Source organism: Leopardus geoffroyi, chromosome B1 (assembly GCF_018350155.1).
Source record: "Leopardus geoffroyi isolate Oge1 chromosome B1, O.geoffroyi_Oge1_pat1.0, whole genome shotgun sequence".
NCBI classification, from domain to species: Eukaryota; Metazoa; Chordata; class Mammalia; order Carnivora; family Felidae; genus Leopardus; species Leopardus geoffroyi.
Genome location: NC_059327.1, coordinates 42,442,277 through 42,465,968, shown reverse-complemented (window position 1 = coordinate 42,465,968; position 23,692 = coordinate 42,442,277). Strand labels below are relative to the sequence as shown.

General features: G+C 38.8%; 1 protein-coding gene across 6 annotated transcripts in view; it reads right to left on the bottom strand.

The window, feature by feature from the left end:
- LOC123588564 (A disintegrin and metallopeptidase domain 3-like) overlaps positions 1-23,692 on the bottom strand; it is a 123,568-nt gene that overhangs the window by 43,910 nt on the left and 55,966 nt on the right. For all 6 annotated transcript variants that reach the window (XM_045459760.1, XM_045459722.1, XM_045459731.1 and 3 more), the window contains one exon: positions 11,857-12,043. In XM_045459760.1, the coding sequence (XP_045315716.1) occupies positions 11,857-12,043 (187 nt within the window). The remainder of the gene's footprint in view (positions 1-11,856; positions 12,044-23,692) is intronic.

Here is a 23,692-nt window from a genome sequence, read left to right as displayed (position 1 = left end):
AAGTCTTGGTGTGGTAGCATGGGGATTAGCCAAAGTGACTCCACTTTGGGTCTGTTGTCATGTTTTTTAATAGTCTGTATAGCTATAATAAAACAGTGGCCTACCCAAGATAAATTCCTATTTAGATGTCCTTGAAACCCAGTGGGGCAAGCCACCACTTCCTAGGTTTCCAATAAAGATTAAGAGTGCCCAGATGATGAAATAGGCAAGCAAATCAAATAATCAGTTCAGAGACAACTGAATTGCCTCTTCTGTCCCAGGAATAATCTCTAAAAAACTATTCAGTAACTGAGATATAAAGTACCCCAAGTAAACACTATGGCAAAAGATAGACAAAATTCCCTGCAAGCCAAGGGCAAAAAAATAAGACAACCAATAGTTCATGGCCATGTAGATCTGGATGTTAGGCCATAGAAAGTCTAATGAGGAATTTGATGGTCTGTTGTTGGGAGAGACACAGAGACAGCACAAGGGGCAGAGAGAGAGAGGGAGAGAGAATCTCAAGCAGGCTCCATACTGTCAGTGCACAGCCTGATGTGGGGCTCAGTCTCATGAACCATGATATCATGACCTGAGTCAAAATCGAGAGTTGGATGATTAGCTGACTGAGCCTCTCAGGCACCCCCAAAATGTATTCTTAAAAGAGAAATTTGAAAAGGTAAGTGCACAACCAAGAGTTAGCTCCCAGTGGAACACACACTCAAGACAGGCAGTAGAGGCTTTAAATACAGTAATTTCCTTGAAGGGGACAGATGGAGAGGAAGTCCAAACTGACTATAAAAGAACCGAAACACGTAATTAAACGTATTTTTCTTTTATTCTCTCTGTGTCTATCCCCAACACACGAGGCTACTGAGACAAGAGGGTAGCAAATAAGAGTCAAGGAGTGGTAGACACTAACACGGTCCCCTTTTTACTGCCATATTTCTTCACAGAATCAAGGTGATAATGAATAAAAATGATCATTGCCACGAGGTCAAAACTCCCAAGGTGATCCTGCTATGGTTCACGTATCAGTGGATACGAGATGTTCTAAGATGGCAAAGATATATAAGAAATAAACTGCTGAACTAACTAAAGATGAATGTAGCCAAATGGTTTGGTTTGCAATGGTAAGGATGGGAAAAGGGTAAAGTGGTGCTGCAGACACTAGTCATACTGATCACTTGGCCATGGAATAAGAGAACAACCCCAACAGGTAGAGAAGAAACATCTTAGTCTCAGAGGTCAAGGGTGGGAGGAGAGTCAATTAAACTCTTGGCTCTCACTCACAAGACACATGACCTGGCCTTGCCAATTCAGAATGCTTTGATGATCTTGTCCCAGACTATCACCAATTCCTTTAACCTAAAGTTTGGATACTCATTCTATTAGGAAACCATAAGCTGAGACTTGTTAACTGTAGAGGTAGACAGCTTCTGCCCAGATAAACTCTTGAGCACTGATATGGTTCCTCTTAGCCAGCTACATTTTATTAACTCTGGAGATCTGCATTTACTACCTAAGGGAAAACAAAACTTTCTTGTGTACTGTCCTCAGGCCCATAGCTACTACTCTGATTGCTAAATCTATCAATTCACTGACCTTCTTGAAAACCATTAGCTGGGTTTTTTTTAGCAGTTTCTTCTTGTTAGTTTCTTTTTAAAAGATTTTATTTTTAACTAATCTCTATACCCAACGCGGGGCTTGAACTCACAACCCTGTAATCAAGAGTCACATTCCACCAACTGAGCCAGCCAGGTGCCCTCTATTAGCTATTTCTTTAAATACTTTAGATATTCTAAGATTACCTCCTACATGTCCCTTCTGGCATTTATGTTTCTCTTACATTAATAATCCTGTCTTTCAGTTTCCTAAGAACTGGACCCCAACCTCACATTAGCAAAATGCTGCTGAGATTCCTACAAATGTCTTGGCAACAATGATTTCTCCCAAAATAGGCCAATGTATTGGATCTAGGCTTGCTAGTATAGCCAAATTATTTTTCTCTTCAGAAAACTGCAGGCTGCTTGGCAGCAAATGGTTAAACATATTCAAAGGTTTGCCTATCAAAAGAAATACATAATTGGTTTACTTTTGTACTCATTTCCTATTTCTCCTATCAAAAAAATTTACCATACTTAATGGCTTAAATAATACATGCATTATTTTATAGTTCTGGAAGTCGAAAGTCCAAAAGGTGTCTTACCTGGACTAAAATTGAAATGTTGAAAGCTGTGCATTCCTTGGGAACTCTTGAGAAAATCCATTTCCCTACCTTTTACAGCTTCTAGAGGCCACCTGCATTCTTTGGTTAATGGAATATTCATCTTTAAAATCACAGTACATCTCCAAATATCATTTTCACGTGTCCTCTGACTCTGACCTGCCCCCTGTCATTATTACATTGGACCTGCTCAGATAATATAGAATACCTAACACTCTCAAAGTCCCTAACTTGATCATATCTTCAAAGACCCTTTTACCATGTAAGGCAAAATTACAGGTGCATTGCATATATAAACAAACTGCCGAGAAAATTCCAAATATATTTTGAGGAATACACGTGAACATTTTCATGTGTCTGCTCTATATGTTACAAAATGCAGTTGCTACAACTATTCTTTCTGGCTTATCCATAAAAGTAACATACCATCATTTCCATAGATCCTAATCATCACGGAGGTGACCCCTATTCAATATGGCAGGATACTAAGGGCAGGAACACCAGCAGAAAAGAATAACTGGGGAAATGATGGATTATGGTTATCAAGGGTGGCACTAGGGTAGAGCAGGCAAGCCACCTAGGACTACAAATTTTTAGAAGGCACACACTCTAAGGCCATGCAATTGCTGACTCCACATGTTTCGTGGAAGTGATGGTTCCAACTGGCTACCTTAGGAAACATTCTTCCCTAAGGAGGGGATTAGACCATGGAGAGGAGAGGTGGAAAGCTGGCAGCTTGAGGCTCCAAAGAGGACAGAGAAGTTTATCAGCAGGGTCTGAAAGCCGCTAACTCCCAAAACAAAGGGAGCATTCCAAATCTAAAGGTGCTAACCTGTGAAAAAGAGACAGGAGCAATTCAGGGATTTCTGGTTTCAGCTGTGACATGTAAAGAGTCTGGAAGTATCACTCCCACCTTAACTAAAGAAAAAAAAAAGCAGAACAAAGGCAATTGAATAGGGAATGATCTTTTGTGGATGTTGCTGGAGTAACTAAATGTGGATATGCAAAAAAAAAAAAAAAAAGAATTTAGACATATAGACTTTTATCTTTTCTGCAAAAATCAAGTCAAAATGGATCAGAGAAAAAAGTTAAGGAGAAGGGAAAGAGGATAGCATAAGTGAAGCACAGGGGAGTTTTTACGGTGGTGAAACTATTCTGTGTGATGCTATAATAGCGAATACAGGTCATTATAAATTTTATCAAAATCCTCAGAATTGTCTAACACAAAAAGTGAACCTTAATGTAGACTATTGAATTTAGTTAATTATAATGTATAAATACTGGCTGATCCACTATAAGAAATGTACAACAATAAGATGCTTATAATAGAAAAACTGTATGCTGGAATTGGGGTAGAGGGTGGGGTGGGTATATAGAACTCCCTGCAGTATCTGTTGGATTTTTTTGTAAATCTATTACTATATTTTAAAAAATCGTAACTTATTTTTTAAATAGATTGAAACTATGCACAGGTAAAACATACATTCTGCAAATGTATGTTTGTGCTTATTAAAGACTGGAACTAACCTGGCTATTGGTTTTTTTATGCCTTTTATGTATTTTTGTTCTTGCATTAGTTTTTATCACTTGATAAATTTTTTCTTGGTTCTCAGATATGACACACATTCATAGTTTCTGTAATGATTGGATCAACTAAGAACGACCTATACTCCTAAAGTATTTCAAAGTTGTAAAATGTTGCACACAAGGGAAAAATAAAGAAGTACTGTCTGGGACTGGGAGAAGTCATGGATAATTAGAAGCTTGCATTATACTACTAAGATAAACAAGAAGTAAACACCATTGTTCCCAGAGTGAACAACAAATTAACCATAATTAAAATATTTTTCCAACAAGAAAAATCCCAAATACAAAATCTAACAGCACACCTAAAGGAAATAGAAGCAGAACAGCAAAGGCAGCCTAAATCCAGCAGAAGAAGAGAAATAATAAAGATCAGAGCAGAAATAAACAATATAGAGTCTAAAAAAACTGTAGAGCAGATCAACGAAACCAAGAGTTGGTTTTTTGAAAAAATAAACAAAATTGACAAACCTCTAGCAAGGCTTCTCAAAAAGAAAAGGGAGATGACCCAAATAGATAAAATCATGAATGAAAATGGAATTATTACAACCAATCCCTCAGAGATACAAACAATTATCAGGGAATACTATGAAAAATTATATGCCAACAAATTGGACAACCTGGAAGAAATGGACAAATTCCTGAACACCCACACTCTTCCAAAACTCAATCAGGAGGAAATAGAAAGCTTGAACAGACCCATAACCAGCGAAGAAATTGAATCAGTTATCAAAAATCTCCCAACAAATAAGAGTCCAGGACCAGATGGCTTCCCAGGGGAGTTCTACCAGACGTTTAAAGCAGAGATAATACCTATCCTTCTCAAGCTATTCCAAGAAATAGAAAGGGAAGGAAAACTTCCAGACTCATTCTATGAAGCCAGTATTACTTTGATTCCTAAACCAGACAGAGACCCAGTAAAAAAAGAGAACTACCGGCCAATATCCCTGATGAATATGGATGCAAAAATTCTCAATAAGATACTAGCAAATCGAATTCAACGGCATATAAAAAGAATTATTCACCATGATCAAGTGGGATTCATCCCTGGGATGCAGGGCTGGTTCAACATTCGCAAATCAATCAACGTGATACACCACATTAACAAAAAAAAAGAGAAGAACCATATGATCCTGTCAATCGATGCAGAAAAGGCCTTCGACAAAATCCAGCACCCTTTCTTAATAAAAACCCTTGAGAAAGTCGGGATAGAAGGAACATACTTAAAGATCATAAAAGCCATTTATGAGAAGCCCACAGCTAGCATCATCCTCAATGGGGAAAAACTGAGAGCTTTTTCCCTGAGATCAGGAACACGACAGGGATGCCCACTCTCACCGCTGTTGTTTAACATAGTGCTGGAAGTTCTAGCATCAGCAATCAGACAACAAAAGGAAATCAAAGGCATCAAAATTGGCAAAGATGAAGTCAAGCTTTCGCTTTTTGCAGATGACATGATATTATACATGGAAAATCCGATAGACTCCACCAAAAGTCTGCTAGAATTGATACATGAATTCAGCAAAGTCGCAGGATACAAAATCAATGTACAGAAATCAGTTGCATTCTTATACACTAACAATGAAGCAACAGAAAACAACTAAAGAAACTGATCCCATTCACAATTGCACCAAGAAGCATAAAATACCTAGGAATAAATCTAACCAAAGATGTAAAGGATCTGTATGCTGAAAACTATAGAAAGCTTATGAAGGAAATGGAAGAAGATTTAAAGAAATGGAAAGACATTCCCTGCTCATGGATTGGAAAAATAAATATTGTCAAAATGTCAATACTACCCAAAGCGATCTACACATTCAATGCAATCCCAATCAAAATTGCACCAGCATTCTTCTCGAAACTAGAACAAGCAATCCTAAAATTCATATGGAACCACAAAAGGCCCCGAATAGCCAAAGGAATTTTGAAGAAGAAGACCAAAGCAGGAGGCATCACAATCCCAGACTTTAGCCTCTACTACAAAGCTGTCATCATCAAGACAGCATGGTATTGGCACAAAAACAGACACATAGACCAATGGAATAGAATAGAAACCCCAGAACTAGACCCACAAACGTATGGCCAACTCATCTTTGACAAAGCAGGAAAGAACATCCAATGGAAAAAAGACAGCCTCTTTAACAAATGGTGCTGGGAGAACTGGACAGCAACATGCAGAAGGTGGAAACTAGACCACTTCCTCACACCATTCACAAAAATAAACTCAAAATGGATAAAGGACCTGAATGTGAGACAGGAAACCATCAAAACCTTAGAGGAGAAAGCAGGAAAAGACCTCTCTGACCTCAGCCGTAGCAATCTCTTACTCGACACATCCCCAAAGGCAAGGGAATTAAAAGCAAAAATGAATTACTGGGACCTTATGAAGATAAAAAGCTTCTGCACAGCAAAGGAAACAACCAACAAAACTAAAAGGCAACCAACGGAATGGGAAAAGATATTTGCAAATGACATATCGGACAAAGGGCTAGTATCCAGAATCTATAAAGAGCTCACCAAACTCCACACCCGAAAAACAAATAACCCAGTGAAGAAATGGGCAGAAAACATGAATAGACACTTCTCTAAAGAAGACATCCGGATGGCCAACAGGCACATGAAAAGATGTTCAGCGTCGCTCCTTATCAGGGAAGTACAAATCAAAACCACACTCAGGTATCACCTCACGCCAGTCAGAGTGGCCAAAATGAACAAATCAGGAGACTATAGATGCTGGAGAGGATGTAGAGAAACGGGAACCCTCTTGCACTGTTGGTGGGAATGCAAATTGGTGCAGCCGCTCTGGAAAGCAGTGTGGAGGTTCCTCAGAAAATTAAAAATAGACCTACCCTATGACCCAGCAATAGCACTGCTAGGAATTTATCCAAGGGATACAGGAGTACTGATGCATAGGGGCACTTGTACCCCAATGTTCATAGCAGCACTCTCAACAATAGCCAAATTATGGAAAGAGCCTAAATGTCCATCAACTGATGAATGGATAAAGAAATTGTGGTTTATATACACAATGGAATACTACGTGGCAATGAGAAAAAATGAAATATGGCCTTTTGTAGCAACGTGGATGGAACTGGAGAGTGTGATGCTAAGTGAAATAAGCCGTACAGAGAAAGACAGATACCATATGGTTTCACTCTTATGTGGATCCTGAGAAACTTGGCAGGAACCCATGGGGGAGGGGGAGGAAAAAAGAAAAAAAAGAGGTTAGAGTGGGAGAGAGCCAAAGCTTAAGAGACTGTTAAAAACTGAGAACAAACTGAGGGTTGATGGGGGGTGGGAGGGAGGAGAGGGTGGGTGATGGGTATTGAGGAGGGCACCTTTTGGGATGAGCACTGGGTGTTATATGGAAACCAATTTGACAATAAATTTCATATAATAAAAAAAATAAATAAATAAATAAATAAAAATAAAAAAAAAATAAATAAAATATTTTTCCATGAATGACCTTTGGCATATAGTAATGGGTATAACTAATACTTTTTATACTATTGTGGGACCAAATTCATTTTAATTTCATCAGACAATGCTTAGAGATCACAGCTTTACTGCTCTGGGTTCCCACAGTGATGGGCCTTCTCTGGATTATATTAATTCTTGTAAAATGTGAAATACTATCAAGTATGTAGACATTCTGCCACAATCATAACATTTTTATGTGGCCTGCACTGAAAAACTATTTTGTGTGTGTGCTGCATGATATTTAATATTTAAACATATATGACTACAGATAGACTTTATAATCCAAATAATATTCTTTTTTAAAAATTTTTAACATTTATTTATTTTTAAGAGAGCACAAGTGGGAGAGGGGTAGAAAGAGAGAGGGAAACACAGAAACCGAGGCAGGCTCCAGGCTCTGAGCTGTCAGCACAGAGCCTGACGTGGGGCTCGAGCCCACGAACTGTGAGATCATGACCTGAGCTGAAGTCGGACCCTTAAATGACTGAGCCACCCAGGTGCCCCCCAAATAATATTCTTGATATGCTAGTATATAAGTCACCAAAAAAAGCAGCTAAGTTTCGTTGGGGTAGGTGGAGTTCAGCAACAAGATCACTGAAGGCAATCCAGGATAATGGGGGGTAGGGGAGAAGAGCCCTTGAGCACTATGTCTGATTAGGACCCCATGCAATTGCAGGCATCTCAGACCAGGACACAGCTGATTTCATCCACTGGCCCTGAATTTCCTTTGATATTCACTGGCACATTGGAACCAAAGAATTTATCCCATAGTTATGTAAAGAAAATGTATGATTCTGATATTCCCATTAAAAGTTCTTTATGAAATAATCCAATGTAACAACAATACAATCTGATAGGGTGGGAAAATCCCCAAAAGTTCCACTATAAACAGACTGGCCCCTGAAACTGGTAAACTCCACAAACAGGAGGTTGTTCACCCATAAGAAACAGATATCACCAGCCCACCTACTGCTTCACCTGAACCACTTGATCATGGGCATCTTGCCAACAAGACTCATCTCATGCCCAGAAAATGTAGTTTACTGGAGAAACAGTGTACCTCTGAGCCTTCTACCACATTGATGATAAATTGCTGATAGTTTACAGAAGTGAATGCTGATGAAATAACCAAAAACTGTATGAAAGATATGCACAGACCACTCAGGAATAAAACCCAAAGTCAGATACCCTCAATTCAAAGAAATATACATATAAATAGCTCAGGACATAGCACATTCACCTACTGATGCATAGCCTAGAACAATGCAGGCACATGTGCAGCAGAAGACATGTGCCAGGAAAGACACAACTGCATGAATCTTAATAGTAAAAAATTGAAATAAACTTACATTTTCATTGACATAGAACAAACTATAATATTAATAAAATACTAAAAGCAATGAAAACAATTGGACTAAGCTACATTCAAAAACAGATGACCTTTGCAAGTGTAATATTGAGTAAAAGGCCAAGTGACAAAATGATATAAGCCATATGGTTGCTATGGAAAGGTAGAAAACAGTCAACCAAAGTATATTGTGTAAGGATGCAAAAATAGAAGTAAAACTGTGTTGAAGAGTAGTAAAGCAGTGAAATTGTAAATGATGATTGGAAGGAAGGGGCATCTGATTGGAAAGAGACATACAAAGAACTCCTTTGGCAGAGGTAAGATTTGTTTTGAACTGAATGCAAATTATTCAGGTGTGTGTTAAGTATCTGTTTGTTACACCCTTCATTCATATTTCATGTGTATTATATATCACAATGAAATGGTGAGTACGACATAATTTTTTTTGATAAACAAAAGTGGGCAGTGAATTGTCCTATCAAGAGAACAGTCCTAAAGTATATTTTAAGGAATAGGATATAATTCAAAAGGACATTATTTCAGAAACAAACTTTCACATGCAAAAAAACCCTTAATAAATAAAAGGACCAGTAGGGGAAATAAAGCAACTGTTTTCTGAATACAATCTCTGGAGTAATAAAGATGACAAATTAAATATTTTGTAAAAATGTCATGTAAGTTATTGGGTTGTTGTGAGAAGTGAGATGATTCATTTTCAGAAATACGAAATAAAAGCTGTGCTGACTAGTTAACAGTAGGTTTAACCTATTAGAAATATATATGAACCCCCTCCCCTCCCCCAACACACACACACACACACACACACACACACACACACACACCCCATAATGGAGTCCCAAAACTTCAGACACCTCACTTCCTGGTTCTTCCATTCTCCATTTCCCTGGCTTATTTCTTTTCAGACTTTGCAGTGAGCATGCACCAAAGAACAAAGGAGAGATGGAAAGTCTCTATCACCTCAGGGAATGTACATTTGTTCCAATCAGACTACTTTTTGCCTTACGTGGGCATAGGGACATCCAGGTAAGGCTGTAATCTCTGTAGTACTCAGCCAATGAGGAGCCAGGGGAGGGACATGCATGCTAGCAGATAAATTGTCTGCTGTAACTGCTCTGAGTGTGCCTGTCCATCAGACACCCGCTCTTGCAAGAACATTGATTAAAGCCTCGCCTCACTGTGCTCCGAGTTTCCAGTGTCCCTCTTTTGACTGGGTCAGTGAGCTTTTTCTAACAGTTGTAAATCCTGTTATTTTGGGGTAATGTGGTCTAGATATGGTTAAACATTACATATATATGGTTAAAAATGCAAATATAATCACTAAAGGGAAATTGAAAATACATATCCACTGAATCACTAGAAGAAATAGTGGAAGAAAGAAAAACAAAACACACAGACCAAAAGAAATAAAAAAAATTCAATTGAAAAACAAATGTGGCAAAGTGAACACAGAAAACATAAACATTTTGAGACAAGTAAAGTTATAAATAATATGTAAGAAGTAAGAATAGCTACATGTAGTGAGGTATCCTGGAGGAGATTCTGGGACAGAAAGATGCCATTAGGTAAAAACAAAGGAAATATGAACAAATTATGGACTTTAGCTAATTAAAAGAATACTCAAAAAGTAATAATCATGTTTAAGGGGATAATCTTATAAATCAAAGACAGAGTGAATAATAAATTAAAACCAAACATAGATATTGAACTTAATAGTACAGGAAAACTAAATGTAAATAGAAAATTATCAGGGAAATACCAATTAAAGAAAGTTATTATGTTTACAGATACAGATGTATGCCAGACCAGATAGACTTTAAAACCAAAAGAAACATGAGAGATCAACAGATTCAGTATTTATTTAAAGGCAAAATGTTAAATTTCTAGGAAGATATAAAAATTGTAAATATGTTTGCACCATATAAAAAGCTACAAAATATATGAAGCATGAATTAAGTAAATTATAGTGAGAATTAGGCAAATCCAACTCTATAGTTGAAGGTACCAACATTATCTCTTAAGTACTGAGAATTCAGGCAAACAAAACCAACAAAAATGCAGATGTGAGTCATTCACTTAAAAATTATAATGCAATCAAGTATACAGAATTTTGTTCCAGTTAGTTTACATCTTCTCAACCAAATGTGAAATATTCAAAATTATCTCCATTTATAAGTATATGAAAGCAGTCACAACAAAATTCAATGATTACTTATCTTACCAAGCACAACTAAAAAAAAATAGCAAAAAGCTAAATAGAACAACACATCAAGACATTATTAATTAAATTCTGTGAAGTCAAAAGTTAAAATAAATGAAGATCTCACAAATGCAGGAACAGCAATTAGGAGATGAGGAGGTAAACAACAACACACATTTAATAACTTAGTGAACCAATGCAGTCACTTTGGAGGAATTCAGGAGAGATGATTGAGGTGATAATTATAGAACTGATGTTAACATTGTTTGTGATACAGAAAGGTAGATATTACCATTAATGGTTACACAATGAAGAAACTCTACCTCCTCTGGTTTTTTTTTTTAATTTTTTAATGTTTATTTATTTTTGAGAGAGAGACAGAGCATGAGCAGGGGAGGCGCAGAGAGAGACAGAGACACAGAATCCAAAGCAGGCTCTAGGCTCTAGCTGTCAGCACAGAGTCCAATGCCGGGGTCGAAACCACAAACTGTGCGAATTTCATGACCTGAGCCAAATGGCAGTTTAACCAACTTAGCCATCCAGGCACCCTGAAAATCTACCTCTTTAATCCATGCTACACTTACCTGCTACTTAAACTCTTCAAATGCTTTAAATTCAAGATGAGTCAGTTATCACATGCCCCATATCTCCCTTAGATATCTGATAAATGGTGGAGCTTTTGAGAAAAAAAAAATCTTTCTTTTTTATATCACATCTATAAGTCTACACAAGAAACACAAAGAAAAATCTTTATTTTAAAAAAAATTAATGTTTATTTTTGAGAGAGAGAGAGAGACAGACAGACAGCACGATCAGGGGAGGGAAAGAGGGAGACAGCAAGACACAGAATCCAAAGCAGGCTCCAGGCTCGGAGAGCTGCCAGCACAGAGCCCAACATGGCCCAAACCCACGAACCACAAAACCATGACCCAGAGCCACAGTTAGGCGCATAACCGACTGAGCCACCCAGGCTCCCTCAAAGAAAAATCTTTAGATAAGCAATTCATGTTTGTCACTAACCTGTGAACGACCACAATCACATTCCTCAGGCGGTTCCAAAATACCATTGCCACAGAGTGTATTTTTATCTTGGTAAGACACTTCTGAAACTATTTGATTCTGAAGACATTCAAATTCAGGCTGTGAAACCATACGGTTAAATTCATTCATGCTGCAACTGCTAAAAAACTTCACACCATGGGAACGTCTAAAAATAAATTATATTCTTCAGACAAATGGAATAAAGTCAGTTTTAAAGAAACCCGCTTCAACAGAGTACTATGAATTCTACATTTCACTTACTGGAGAGCCAAGGAGGGGAAATACCATTTTCCTTAAGTTTTTATTTAAATACCAGTTACTTAACATACAGTGTCATATTGGTTTCATGTGCTTTTATTTTTAATACAAATCGTAAATAAAAGCAGTGAGTCCATTTTTATTATAATTCCATATAATAGACATCTACCACATAAAGGAAGTTAAAATGACATGAGTTCAAATATATTAAAACACTTTACAGTGCTTCACACACAAAAAGCTCTAAGAATATCTTATTTTTACTTTTATTGTCAACATAAGTCATAATTACTTATAAAAATGAAATGTACTAGGAAATTTATATAAACCGAAGGAATAAAAAATGGTTGATTATGCTAATGAAAAATCAAGGTTATTTATTCTTTGGTATCAAAATCAATCAATTAAAATATATCAACATTAAGTATATAAAATCTACAAGCCCTAGATTCTTTTTTATTTTATATTTGTACATTTCTAAGTGTACTACTTAATGGACTTTTCTTTAATTTTGTAATAATCTAAATCTTAGATAAATAATACAATACAGTTCAAAGAATAAATTTTGTTTCCTGAAAACAGTTAAGAATAATTGCCAAAAACAATGTTAATAACTCTAAGTATTTTAATGTATAATTCTTGCATAGAAATGAATTCTCCTTAACCAGACCCTTCAAAATCAGGAAATAGTGGTATGTTACTATTACATAATCCTCAGATTCCATTCAAATTTCTCCTTCTTCACAATATTGGCACTTTATAGCAAAAGGATCCAGTTCAGAATCAACCATTGCATTTATTCTCCGTATCTACATTTGTTATCCACATTTGTTGTTGAATTTCATGATCTTGAAAGGGTTTATGATTTTAGGCTGATTATTTGCTAAAATGTCCCTCAATTTCAGTGCCTAAGTGGCTCAATCAGTTAAGCATCTGCCTTGGACTTAGGTCATGATCTCATAGTTCGTGAGTTCAGGCCCCAGGTCAGGCTCTGTGCTGGAGAGCTCAGCCTGGAGCCTGCTTTGAATTCTGTGTCGTCCCCTCTCTGCTCCTCCCCTGCTCACACTCTCTCTCTCTCAAAAATAAGTAAATATTTTTTAAAAAATTTAAAAAAGGGGGGATTCAGGAAGATGGCGGCGTAGGAGGACGCTGGGCTCACCGCGCGTCCTGCTGATCACTTAGATTCCACCTACACCTGCCTAACTAACCCAGAAAACCACCAGAAGACTAGCAGAATGGAGTCTCCGGAGTCAAGCGCAGACGAGAGGCCCACGGAAGAGGGTGGGAAGGGCAGCGAGGCGGTGCGTGCTCCACGGACTGGTGGGAGGGAGCCTGGGCAGAGGGGCAGCCTGCGGCCAAGCAGAGCCCCCAGTCTGGCTTGCAAAAGTGGAGGGGCCGGATGGAGTGTGTTCCAACAGCAAGCGCGACTTAGCATCTGGGAGGTCTTAAGTTAACAGCTCTGCTCGGAAAGCGGGAAGGCTGGAGGACAAAGGGAGGGAGAGTTGCTGAGCCCCGGGACGACAGAGCTGTTTGGCGGGGAACAAAGGCGCTTGCCAGCGCCATCTCCCTCGCCCATCCCCCAGCCAAAATCCCAAAGGGAACCAGTTCCTGCCAGGGAACTTGCTTGCCCCTTGCAAACACCCAACACTGTGCTTCTGCGGAGCCACCCCTCCGGCAGCGGGTCTGACTCCCTCCCGCTGCCACAGGGCCCCTCCTGAAGTGGATCACCTAAGGAGAAGCGAACTAAGCCTGCCCCTCCCACCCCAGCTAATACACCAGATCCCCAGCACCACAAGCCTGGCAGTGTGCAAATAGCCAGGACGGGCCACGCCACCCCACAGTGAATCCCGCCCCTAGGAGAGGGAAAGAGAAGGCACACACCAGTCTGACGGTGGCCCCAGCAGTGGGCTGGGGGCAGACATCAGGTCTGACTGCGGCCCCGCCCACCAACTCCAGTTATACACCACAGCACAGGGGAAGTGCCCTGCAGGTCCGCACCACTCCAGGGACTAGCCAAAATGACCAAACGGAAGAATTCCCCTCAGAAGAATCTCCAGGAAATAACAACAGCTAATGAACCAATCAAAAAGGATTTAAATAATAAAACAGAAAGTGAATTTAGAATAATAGTCATAAAATTAATCGCTGGGCTTGAAAACAGTATAGAGGACAGCAGAGAATCTCTTGCTACAGAGAACAAGGGACTAAGGAACAGTCACGAGGAGCTGAAAAGCGCTTTGAACGAAATGCAAAACAAAATGGAAACAACGACAGCTCGGCTTGAAGAGGCAGAGGAGAGAATAGGTGAACTAGAAGATAAGGTTATGGAAAAGGAGGAAGCTGAGAAAAAGAGAAATAAAAAAATCCAGGAGTATGAGGGGAAAATTAGAGAACTAAGTGATATACTAAAAAGAAATAATATACGCATAATTGGTATCCCAGAGGAGGAAGAGAGAGGGAAAGGTGCTGAGGGGTACTTGAAGAAATAATAGCTGAGAACTTCCCTGAACTGGGGAAGGAAAAAGGCATAGAAATCCAAGAGGCACAGAGAACTCCCTTCAGACGTAACTTGAATCGATCTTCTGCATGACATATCATAGTGAAACTGGCAAAATATAAGGATAAAGAGAAAATTCTGAAAGCAGCAAGGGATAAATGTGCCCTAACATATAAAGGGAGACCTATAAGACTCGTGACTGATCTCTCTTTTGAAACGTGGCAGGCCAGAAAGGATTGGCACGAGATCTTCATTGTGCTGAACAGAAAAAATATGCAGCCAAGAATCCTTTATCCAGCAAGTCTGTCATTTAGAATAGAAGGAGAGATAAGGTCTTCCCAAACAAACAAAAACTGAAGAAATTTGTCACCACTAAACCAGCCCTACAAGAGATCCTAAGGGGGATCCTGTGAGACAAAGTACCAGGGACATCACTACAAGCATGAATCATACAGACACCACAATGACTCTAAACCCGTATCTTTCTATAATAACACTGAATGTAAATGGATTAAATGCGCCAACCAAAAGACATAGGGTATCAGAATGGATAAAAACAAGACCCATCTATTTACTGTCTACAAGAGACTCATTTTAGACCTGAGGACACCTTTAGATTGAGAGTGAGGGGATGGAGAACTATTTATCATGCTACTGGAAGCCAAAAGAGAGCTGGAGTAGCCATACTTATATCAGACAAAGCTAGACTTTAAATTAAAGGCTGTAACAAGAGATGAAGAAGGGCATTATATAATAATTACAGGGTCTATCCACCAGGAAGAGCTAACAATTATAAATGTCTATGCGCCGAATACCGGAGCCCCCAAATATATAAAACAATTACTCATAAACATAAGCAACCTTATTGATAAGAATGTGGTAATTGCAGGGGACTTTAACACTCCACTTACAGAAATGCATAGATCATCTAGACACACGGTCAATAGGGAAACAAGGGCCCTGAATGATACATTGGATCAGATGGACTTGACAGATATATTTAGAACTCTGTATCCCAAAGCAACAGAATATACTTTCTTCTCGAGTGCACATGGAACATTCTCCAAGATAGATCATATACTGGGTCACAAAACAGCCCTTCATAAGTATACAAGAATTGAAATTATACCATGCATACTTTCAGACCACAATGCTATGAAGCTTGAAATAAACCACAAGAAAAAGTCTGGAAAACCTCCAAAACATGGAGGTTAAAGAACACCCTACTAAAGAATGAGTGGGTCAACCAGGCACTTAGAGAAGAAATTAAAAAATATATGGAAACAAACGAAAATGAAAATACAACAATCCAAACGCTTTGGGATGCAGCGAAGGCAGTCCTGAGAGGAAAATACATAGCAATCCAGGCCTATCTCAAGAAAGAAGAAAAATCCCAAATACAAAATCTAACAGCACACCTAAAGGAAATAGAAGCAGAACAGCAAAGGCAGCCTAAACCCAGCAGAAGAAGAGAAATAATAAAGATCAGAGCAGAAATAAACAATATAGAATCTAAAAGAAAAACTGTAGAGCATATCAACGAAACCAAGAGTTGGTTTTTTGAAAAAAATAAACAAAATTGACAAACCTCTAGCCAGTCTTCTCAAAAAGAAAAGGGAGATGACCCAAATAGATAAAATCATGAATGAAAATGGAATTATTACAACCAATCCCTCAGAGATACAAACAATTATCAGGGAATACTATGAAAAATTATATGCCAACAAATTGGACAACTTGGAAGAAATGGACAAATTCCTAAACACCCACACTCTTCCAAAACTCAATCAGGAGGGAATAGAAAGCTTGAACAGACCCATAACCAGCGAAGAAATTGAATCGGTTATCAAAAATCTCCCAACAAATAAGAGTCCAGGACCAGATGGCTTCCCAGGGGAGTTCTACCAGACGTTTAAAGCAGAGATAATACCTATCCTTCTCAAGCTATTCCAAGAAATAGAAAGGGAAGGAAAACTTCCAGACTCATTCTATGAAGCCAGTATTACTTTGATTCCTAAACCAGACAGAGACCCAGTAAAAAAAGAGAACTACAGGCCAATATCCCTGATGAATATGGATGCAAAAATTCTCAATAAGATACTAGCAAATCGAATTCAACAGCATATAAAAAGAATTATTCACCATGATCAAGTGGAATTCATTCCTGGGATGCAGGGCTGGTTCAACATTCGCAAATCAATCAACGTGATACATCACATTAATAAAAGAAAAAATAAGAACCATATGATCCTGTCAATCGATGCAGAAAAGGCCTTTGACAAAATTCAGCAACATTTCTTAATAAAAACCCTCGAGAAAGTCGGGATAGAAGGAACATACTTAAACATCATAAAAGCCATTTATGAAAAGCCTACAGCTAACATCATCCTCAATGGGAAAAACTGAGAGCTTTTTCCCTGAGATCAGGAACACGACAGGGATGCCCACTCTCACCGCTGTTGTTTAACATAGTGCTGGAAGTTCTAGCATCAGCAATCAGACAACAAAAGGAAATCAAAGGCATCAAAATTGGCAAAGATGAAGTCAAGCTTTCGCTTTTTGCAGATGACATGATATTATACATGGAAAATCAGAGAGACTCCACCAAAAGTCTGCTAGAACTGATACATGAATTCAGCAAAGTTGCAGGATAGAAAATCAATGTACAGAAGTCAGTTGCATTCTTATACACTAACAATGAAGCAACAGAAAGACAAATAAAGAAACTGATCCCATTCACAATTGCACCAAGAAGCATAAAATACCTAGGAATAAATCTAACCAAAGATGTAAAAGATCTGTATGCTGAAAATTACAGAAAGCTTATGAAGGTAATTGAAGAAGATATAAAGAAATGGAAAGACATTCCCTGCTCATGGATTGGAAGAATAAATATTGTCAAAATGTCAATACTACCCAAAGCTATCTACACATTCAATGCAATCCCAATCAAAATTGCACCAGCATTCTTCTCGAAACTAGAACAAGCAATCCTAAAATTCATATGGAACCACAAAAGGCCCCGAATAGCCAAAGTAATTTTGAAGAAGAAGACCAAAGCAGGAGGCATCACAATCCCAGACTTTAGCCTCTACTACAAAGCTGTCATCATCAAGACAGCATGGTATTGGCACAAAAACAGACACATAGACCAATGGAATAGAATAGAAACCCCAGAACTAGACCCACAAACGTATGGCCAACTCATCTTTGACAAAGCAGGAAAGAACATCCAATGGAAAAAAGACAGTCTCTTTAACAAATGGTGCTGGGAGAACTGGACAGCAACATGCAGAAGGTGGAAACTAGACCACTTCCTCACACCATTCACAAAAATAAACTCAAAATGGATAAAGGACCTGAATGTGAGACAGGAAACCATCAAAACCCTAGAGGAGAAAGCAGGAAAAGACCTCTCTGACCTCAGCTGTAGCAATCTCTTACTCGACACATCCCCAAAGACAAGGAAATTAAAAGCAAAAATGAATTACTGGGACCTTATGAAGATAAAAAGCTTCTGCACAGCAAAGGAAACAACCAACAAAACTAAAAGGCAACCAATGGAATGGGAAAAGATATTTGCAAATGACTCATCGGACAAAGGGCTAGTATCCAAAATCTATAAAGAGCTCACCAAACTCCACACCCGAAAAACAAATAACCCAGTGAAGAAATGGGCAGAAAACGTGAATACACACTTCTCTAAAGAAGACATCCGGATGGCCAACAGGCACATGAAAAGATGCTCAACGTCGCTCCTCATCAGGGAAATACAAATCAAAACCACACTCAGATATCACCTCACGCCAGTCAGAGTGGCCAAAATGAACAAATCAGGAGACTCCAAATGCTGGCGAGGATGTGGAGAAACGGGAACCCTCTTGCACTGTTGGTGGGAATGCAAATTGGTGCAGCCACTCTGGAAAACAGTGTGGAGGTTCCTCAGAAAATTAAAAATAGACCTACCCTATGACCCAGCAATAGCACTGCTAGGAATTTACCCAAGGGATACAGGAGTACTGATGCATTGGGGCACTTGTACCCCAATGTTTATAGCAGCACTCTCAACAATAGCCCAATTACGGAAAGACCCTAAATGTCCATCAACTGATGAATGGATAAAGAAATTGTGGTTTATATACACAATGGAGTACTACGTGGCAATGAGAAAGAACAAAATATGGCCCTTTGTAGCAACGTGGATGGAACTGGAGAGTGTTATGCTAAGTGAAATAAGCCATACAGAGAAAGACAGATATCATACGTTTTCACTCTTATGTGGATCCTGAGAAACTTAACAGAAACCCATGGGGGAGGGGAAGGGGAAAAAAAAGAGATTAGAGTGGGAGAGAGCCAAAGCATAAAAGACTCTTAAAAACTGAGAACAGGGGCGCCTGGGTGGCGCAGTCGGTTAAGTGTCCGACTTCAGCCAGGTCACGATCTCGCGGTCCGTGAGTTCGAGCCCCGCGTAGGCTCTGGGCTGATGGCTCAGAGCCTGGAGCCTGTTTCTGATTCTGTGTCTCCCTCTCTCTCTGCCCCTCCCCCGTTCATACTCTGTCTCTCTCTGTCCCAAAAATAAATAAACGTTGAAAAAAAAAATTAAAAAAAAAAAAACTGAGAACAAACTGAGGGTTGATGGGGGGTGGGAGGGAGGGGAGGGTGGGTGATGGGTATTGAGGAGGGCACCTTTTGGGATGAGCACTGGGTGTTGTATGGAAACCAATTTGACAATAAATTTCATATATTGAAAAAAATTTAAAAAAAAAGAGAAAATGTCAATTTTAATATCAGTTTTAGTATCAGTTGTAACTTCTCTTTCATTTGTGGTTTACTTGGGTCCTCTCTCTCTCTCTCTTTTTAATATTTTTTAGAGAGCACAAGTGGGGGGAGAGGCAGAGAGGATGGAAGCAGACTCTGCGCTGACAGGTTGACACCAGTGAGCCCAATGTGGGGCTCCAACTTAGGAACCATGAGATCATGACCTGAGCTGAATTGGCACACTCAACCAACTGAGCCACCCAAGGTGCCCTCTGCCTTCTTTTATTGAAAAGTCTGGCTAAATGCTTGTTAATTTTGTTTATTATTTCAAATAAATTGTTCTTAGTTTCCTTTTTCTTTTCTAATGTTTTTTTTTTTAATTTTTTGTTTTTCAGAGAGATAGAGCATGAGCCAGGGATGGGGCAGAGAGAGAATCCCAAGCAGGTTCCTCATCAGCACAGAGCCCAGTGCAAGGTTTGATCCCATGAACCATGAGATCACCATCTGAGCAGAAATCAACAGTTGGATGGTTAATAAACTGAGCGACCCAGGAGCCCCTGTCTTTTCTATTGTTTTTTAAGCATATTTCATTTTTTCACTCATCTTTATTATTTACTTCCTTCTACTAACTTTAGACTTGATTTGTAATTGATTTCTAGTTTCATACTGTTGTGGTTGAAAAAGATGCTTCATATAATTTAAATCATCTTAAATTTATTGAGACTTATTTTGTAGCCTAACATCATCTATCCTGGAGAATGTTCTATATGTACTTGAAAAGAATGTGCACTCTGCCAATTTTGGATGGAAAGATTCATCTGTTTAATGAATCATTTATGGCCAATGTTTTGCTGTCTGGATGATCTGTCCACTGACATAAGTGGGGTGTTAAAGGCTCCTACTATTATTGTATTACTGTCAATTTCTCCCATTATGTATGCTAATATTTATGTATTTAAGTGCTTCTATGTTAAATGCATAGATATTTACAAGTATTACATCATCTTGTTCGATTGATCCCTTTATCATCATGTGATGACTTTTTTGTCTATTACAGTGTTTATTTTATTTTTTATTTTTTATTTTTTTTTAATTTTTTTTTCAACGTTTATTTATTTTTTTGGGGACAGAGAGAGACAGAGCATAAACGGGGGAGGGGCAGAGAGAGAGGGAGACACAGAATCGGAAACAGGCTCCAGGCTCTGAGCCATCAGCCCAGAGCCCGACACGGGGCTCGAACTCACAGACCGCGAGATCGTGACCTGGCTGAAGTCGGACGCTTAACCGACTGCGCCACCCAGGCGCCCCTACAGTGTTTATTTTAAAGTCTATTTTGTCCGAGAGAAGTATGGCTACCCCAACTTTCTTTTAATTTCCATCTGCATGGGATATCTTTGTCCATCCCTTCCCTTTCACTCCATGTGTCTTTGGATCTGCATTGAGCCTACTGTAGGTAGTATATATGTAAATCTTGTTTTTATTTGTCCATTTAATCACTGTATACCTTTTGACTGGAGAATTTAGTCCATTTAGATATTTTATTGATAGATATGTACTTATTGCCATTATATTGATTGTTTCTTATTGTTTCCTTCTTCTGTCTTCTGTTGGTATTTGGTGACTTAGTGTTGTGTTTGTGTTCCTTTCTCTTTATTTTTTGTGTATCTATTATTGGTATTTTTTTGTGGTATTTTTTGTGAATCTTTTGAGATTCATATGTAACATCCTATGTATACTGCAGTCTATTTTAAGTTGATGGCTGAGGGCTGAAGTTCAAGTGTGTTCCAAAAATACTACATTTTTGCTCCCCCTGCATTTTGTTTTTGATATATTTTACATTTTATTTTGTATATAACTTGACTAATTATTATAGGTCTAGATGACTGTCTATATTTGTCTTTTAACACTCATACCAAATACATGGGTGGTTGACTTGCTGCCTTTACTATATGTTTACCTTGAGTGACACTGCTTTCATTCACAGTTTCATTTCTAGTTAAGGCCTCTTCTTTTTCCACTGAAAGAATCCTTTAACATTTCTTGTGATATCTGTTTGGTGTTGATGAACTCCTTTAGTTTTGCTTGTCTGAGGAACTCCTCATCTCTCCTTTAACTCGTGATAATCTTGATAGGTACTGTATTTTTTATTGTAAATATTCCTTTCATTACCGTGAATATATCATGCCACTCCCTTTTGAACTACAAAGTTTTTTCCAAAAAAAACCCTGATAATCATAGGAAGGTTTCCTTATACATAACTGTTTTTCTCTTGCTGTTTTTAAGATTCTCTGTTTATCTTTATATGTTGTCACTATGATTATAATGGGTATTGCTCTCTTTGGGTCCATATTATTTGAGACTCTTGTTTCCTGGACTTGGATATATGGCTCCTTCACCAGATTAGGTTAAATTTTCAGACATTATTTCTTCAGATGTATTTTCTGATCCTTTTCTTCTCTTCTACTTCTTTTTATTTAATGTTTATTTTATTTTGAAGGAGGGAGAGAGAGAGGCAGAGCATGAGTGGGGGAGGGGCAGAGAGAGAGAGGGAGACACAGAATCCCAAGTGGGCTCCAGGCTCTGGGCTGTCAGAACAGAGACTAATGCGGGGCTCGAACTCACAAGCCATGAGATCATGACCTGAGCTGAAGTCAGATGCTTAACTGACTGAGCCACCCAGGTGCCCCTCTTCTACTTCTGACGGTACCTATAAGTGCTAGTATGGCTGATGTTACCCTAGAGGTTCCTTAAAATAACTTCAATGTTTAAAATTATTTTTTTCTTTCTGCTTCTCTGATTGGGTGCTTTCCATTATCCAATCTTCCAGATTGCTTATCCATTCTTGTGCAACATCTAATCTGCTGTTGATTTCCTCTAGTGTGTTTTTTATTTCAGTTATTGTATTCTTCAGCTTGATTGATTCTTTTTTATATTTTCTATGTATTTGTTGAAGTTCTCACTGTGATCCTCCATTCCTCTTCCAGTTTGGTGACCATCTTTATGACCATTCCTTTGAACTTTGCCTAGTGGACTGACTATCCATTTCACTTTTCTCAGGTATTGTCTTGTTCTTTCATTTGCAACCTCTAGTGCTTCATTTTGCCTCCTTCTGTTTATTTCTATGTACTAAGCAGTTATGTCTCCTGGTCTTGAAGGAGTGGCTTTATGCAGATAGTCCTTTATGCAGGTACAGTAGTGCAGACCCACCTGGACTGCCAAACCAAGTGCTCCAGGACTCTCTATGGGCTGTGTGCATGTTCCTGTTCTGGCTAGTCGATGACAGGTGGTCACCAGACTTGCTGGTGAGTGGGGCTGTCCCTCAGTGCACATGTATATGAGTGAGGTTCAGCTACAGACACATTGGTGTTTAGGGCTGACCCTTAACCCATCTGGGAGTCCTGGCCATGACTCTTAGAGGCATGCTGGTAAAGTGGCTGGCTTCCCAGTGTGGGGCCCTTGGGAGGGGCTCTGGTGGTGGCTTATGACACCCACTAGGTCTGGCAGGATGGGGGGCTGCTTGGGTGGCAGCTCTCATACTGACCAAGGGTGCACACCAAGAGTGGCGAAGGGGCACTGTATTGAATATTTCAAAGTTGCTAAGAGATTATATATTAAAAGTTCTTATTATAAGAAAAAAAAAAAGACTTGTTACTCCTAATGGTGACAAACGTTAACTGGTTTTCTGTCCCTTTGACTCTTTCCTCTCCTTCTGGGACCCCTATAATGTGAATATTGGTCTGCTGGATTTGTTTAGTAAGCCCCTTATTTAACTTCACATTTCAAAAATTATTTCTTTTTGTTGATCTGGCTATGAGTTCTACTACTCTGTTCGTGAGTTCATTGATCTTTTCTTGTGCTTCATCTAGTCTGCTTATTAAATCCCTCTATTGAATTTTCAGTTCTGTTATTGTATTCTGTTTTATAATCTTAAGTTCTGTGACTTCTATCTGGTACTTTCTTCTATTTTATATCTCTGTTGATGTTCTCACCTTGTTCATTCATTCTTCTCCCAAGCTTGGTGAGCATCTTTATGACCATTACTTCAAACAAAATTTATTAGGTAGATTACTTGTCGCTGTATTATTAAGTCTTTTTCTGATGTTTTGCCTTCTTTTGTTTGGAAAAAATTCCTCTGTTTCTTGATTTTGTTTTATTCTCTGTCCACTGCTATGCATTAGGTAAAACAGCCTTCTCTTCCAGTCTCAAAGGGGTGGCCTCATGTAGGAGATGAGCCTTGCTATTCAGGCTTCTCGTAACTCTTGGTTGTCTCTCAAACTCTTGTGATTGTCCAAGCAGCCAATT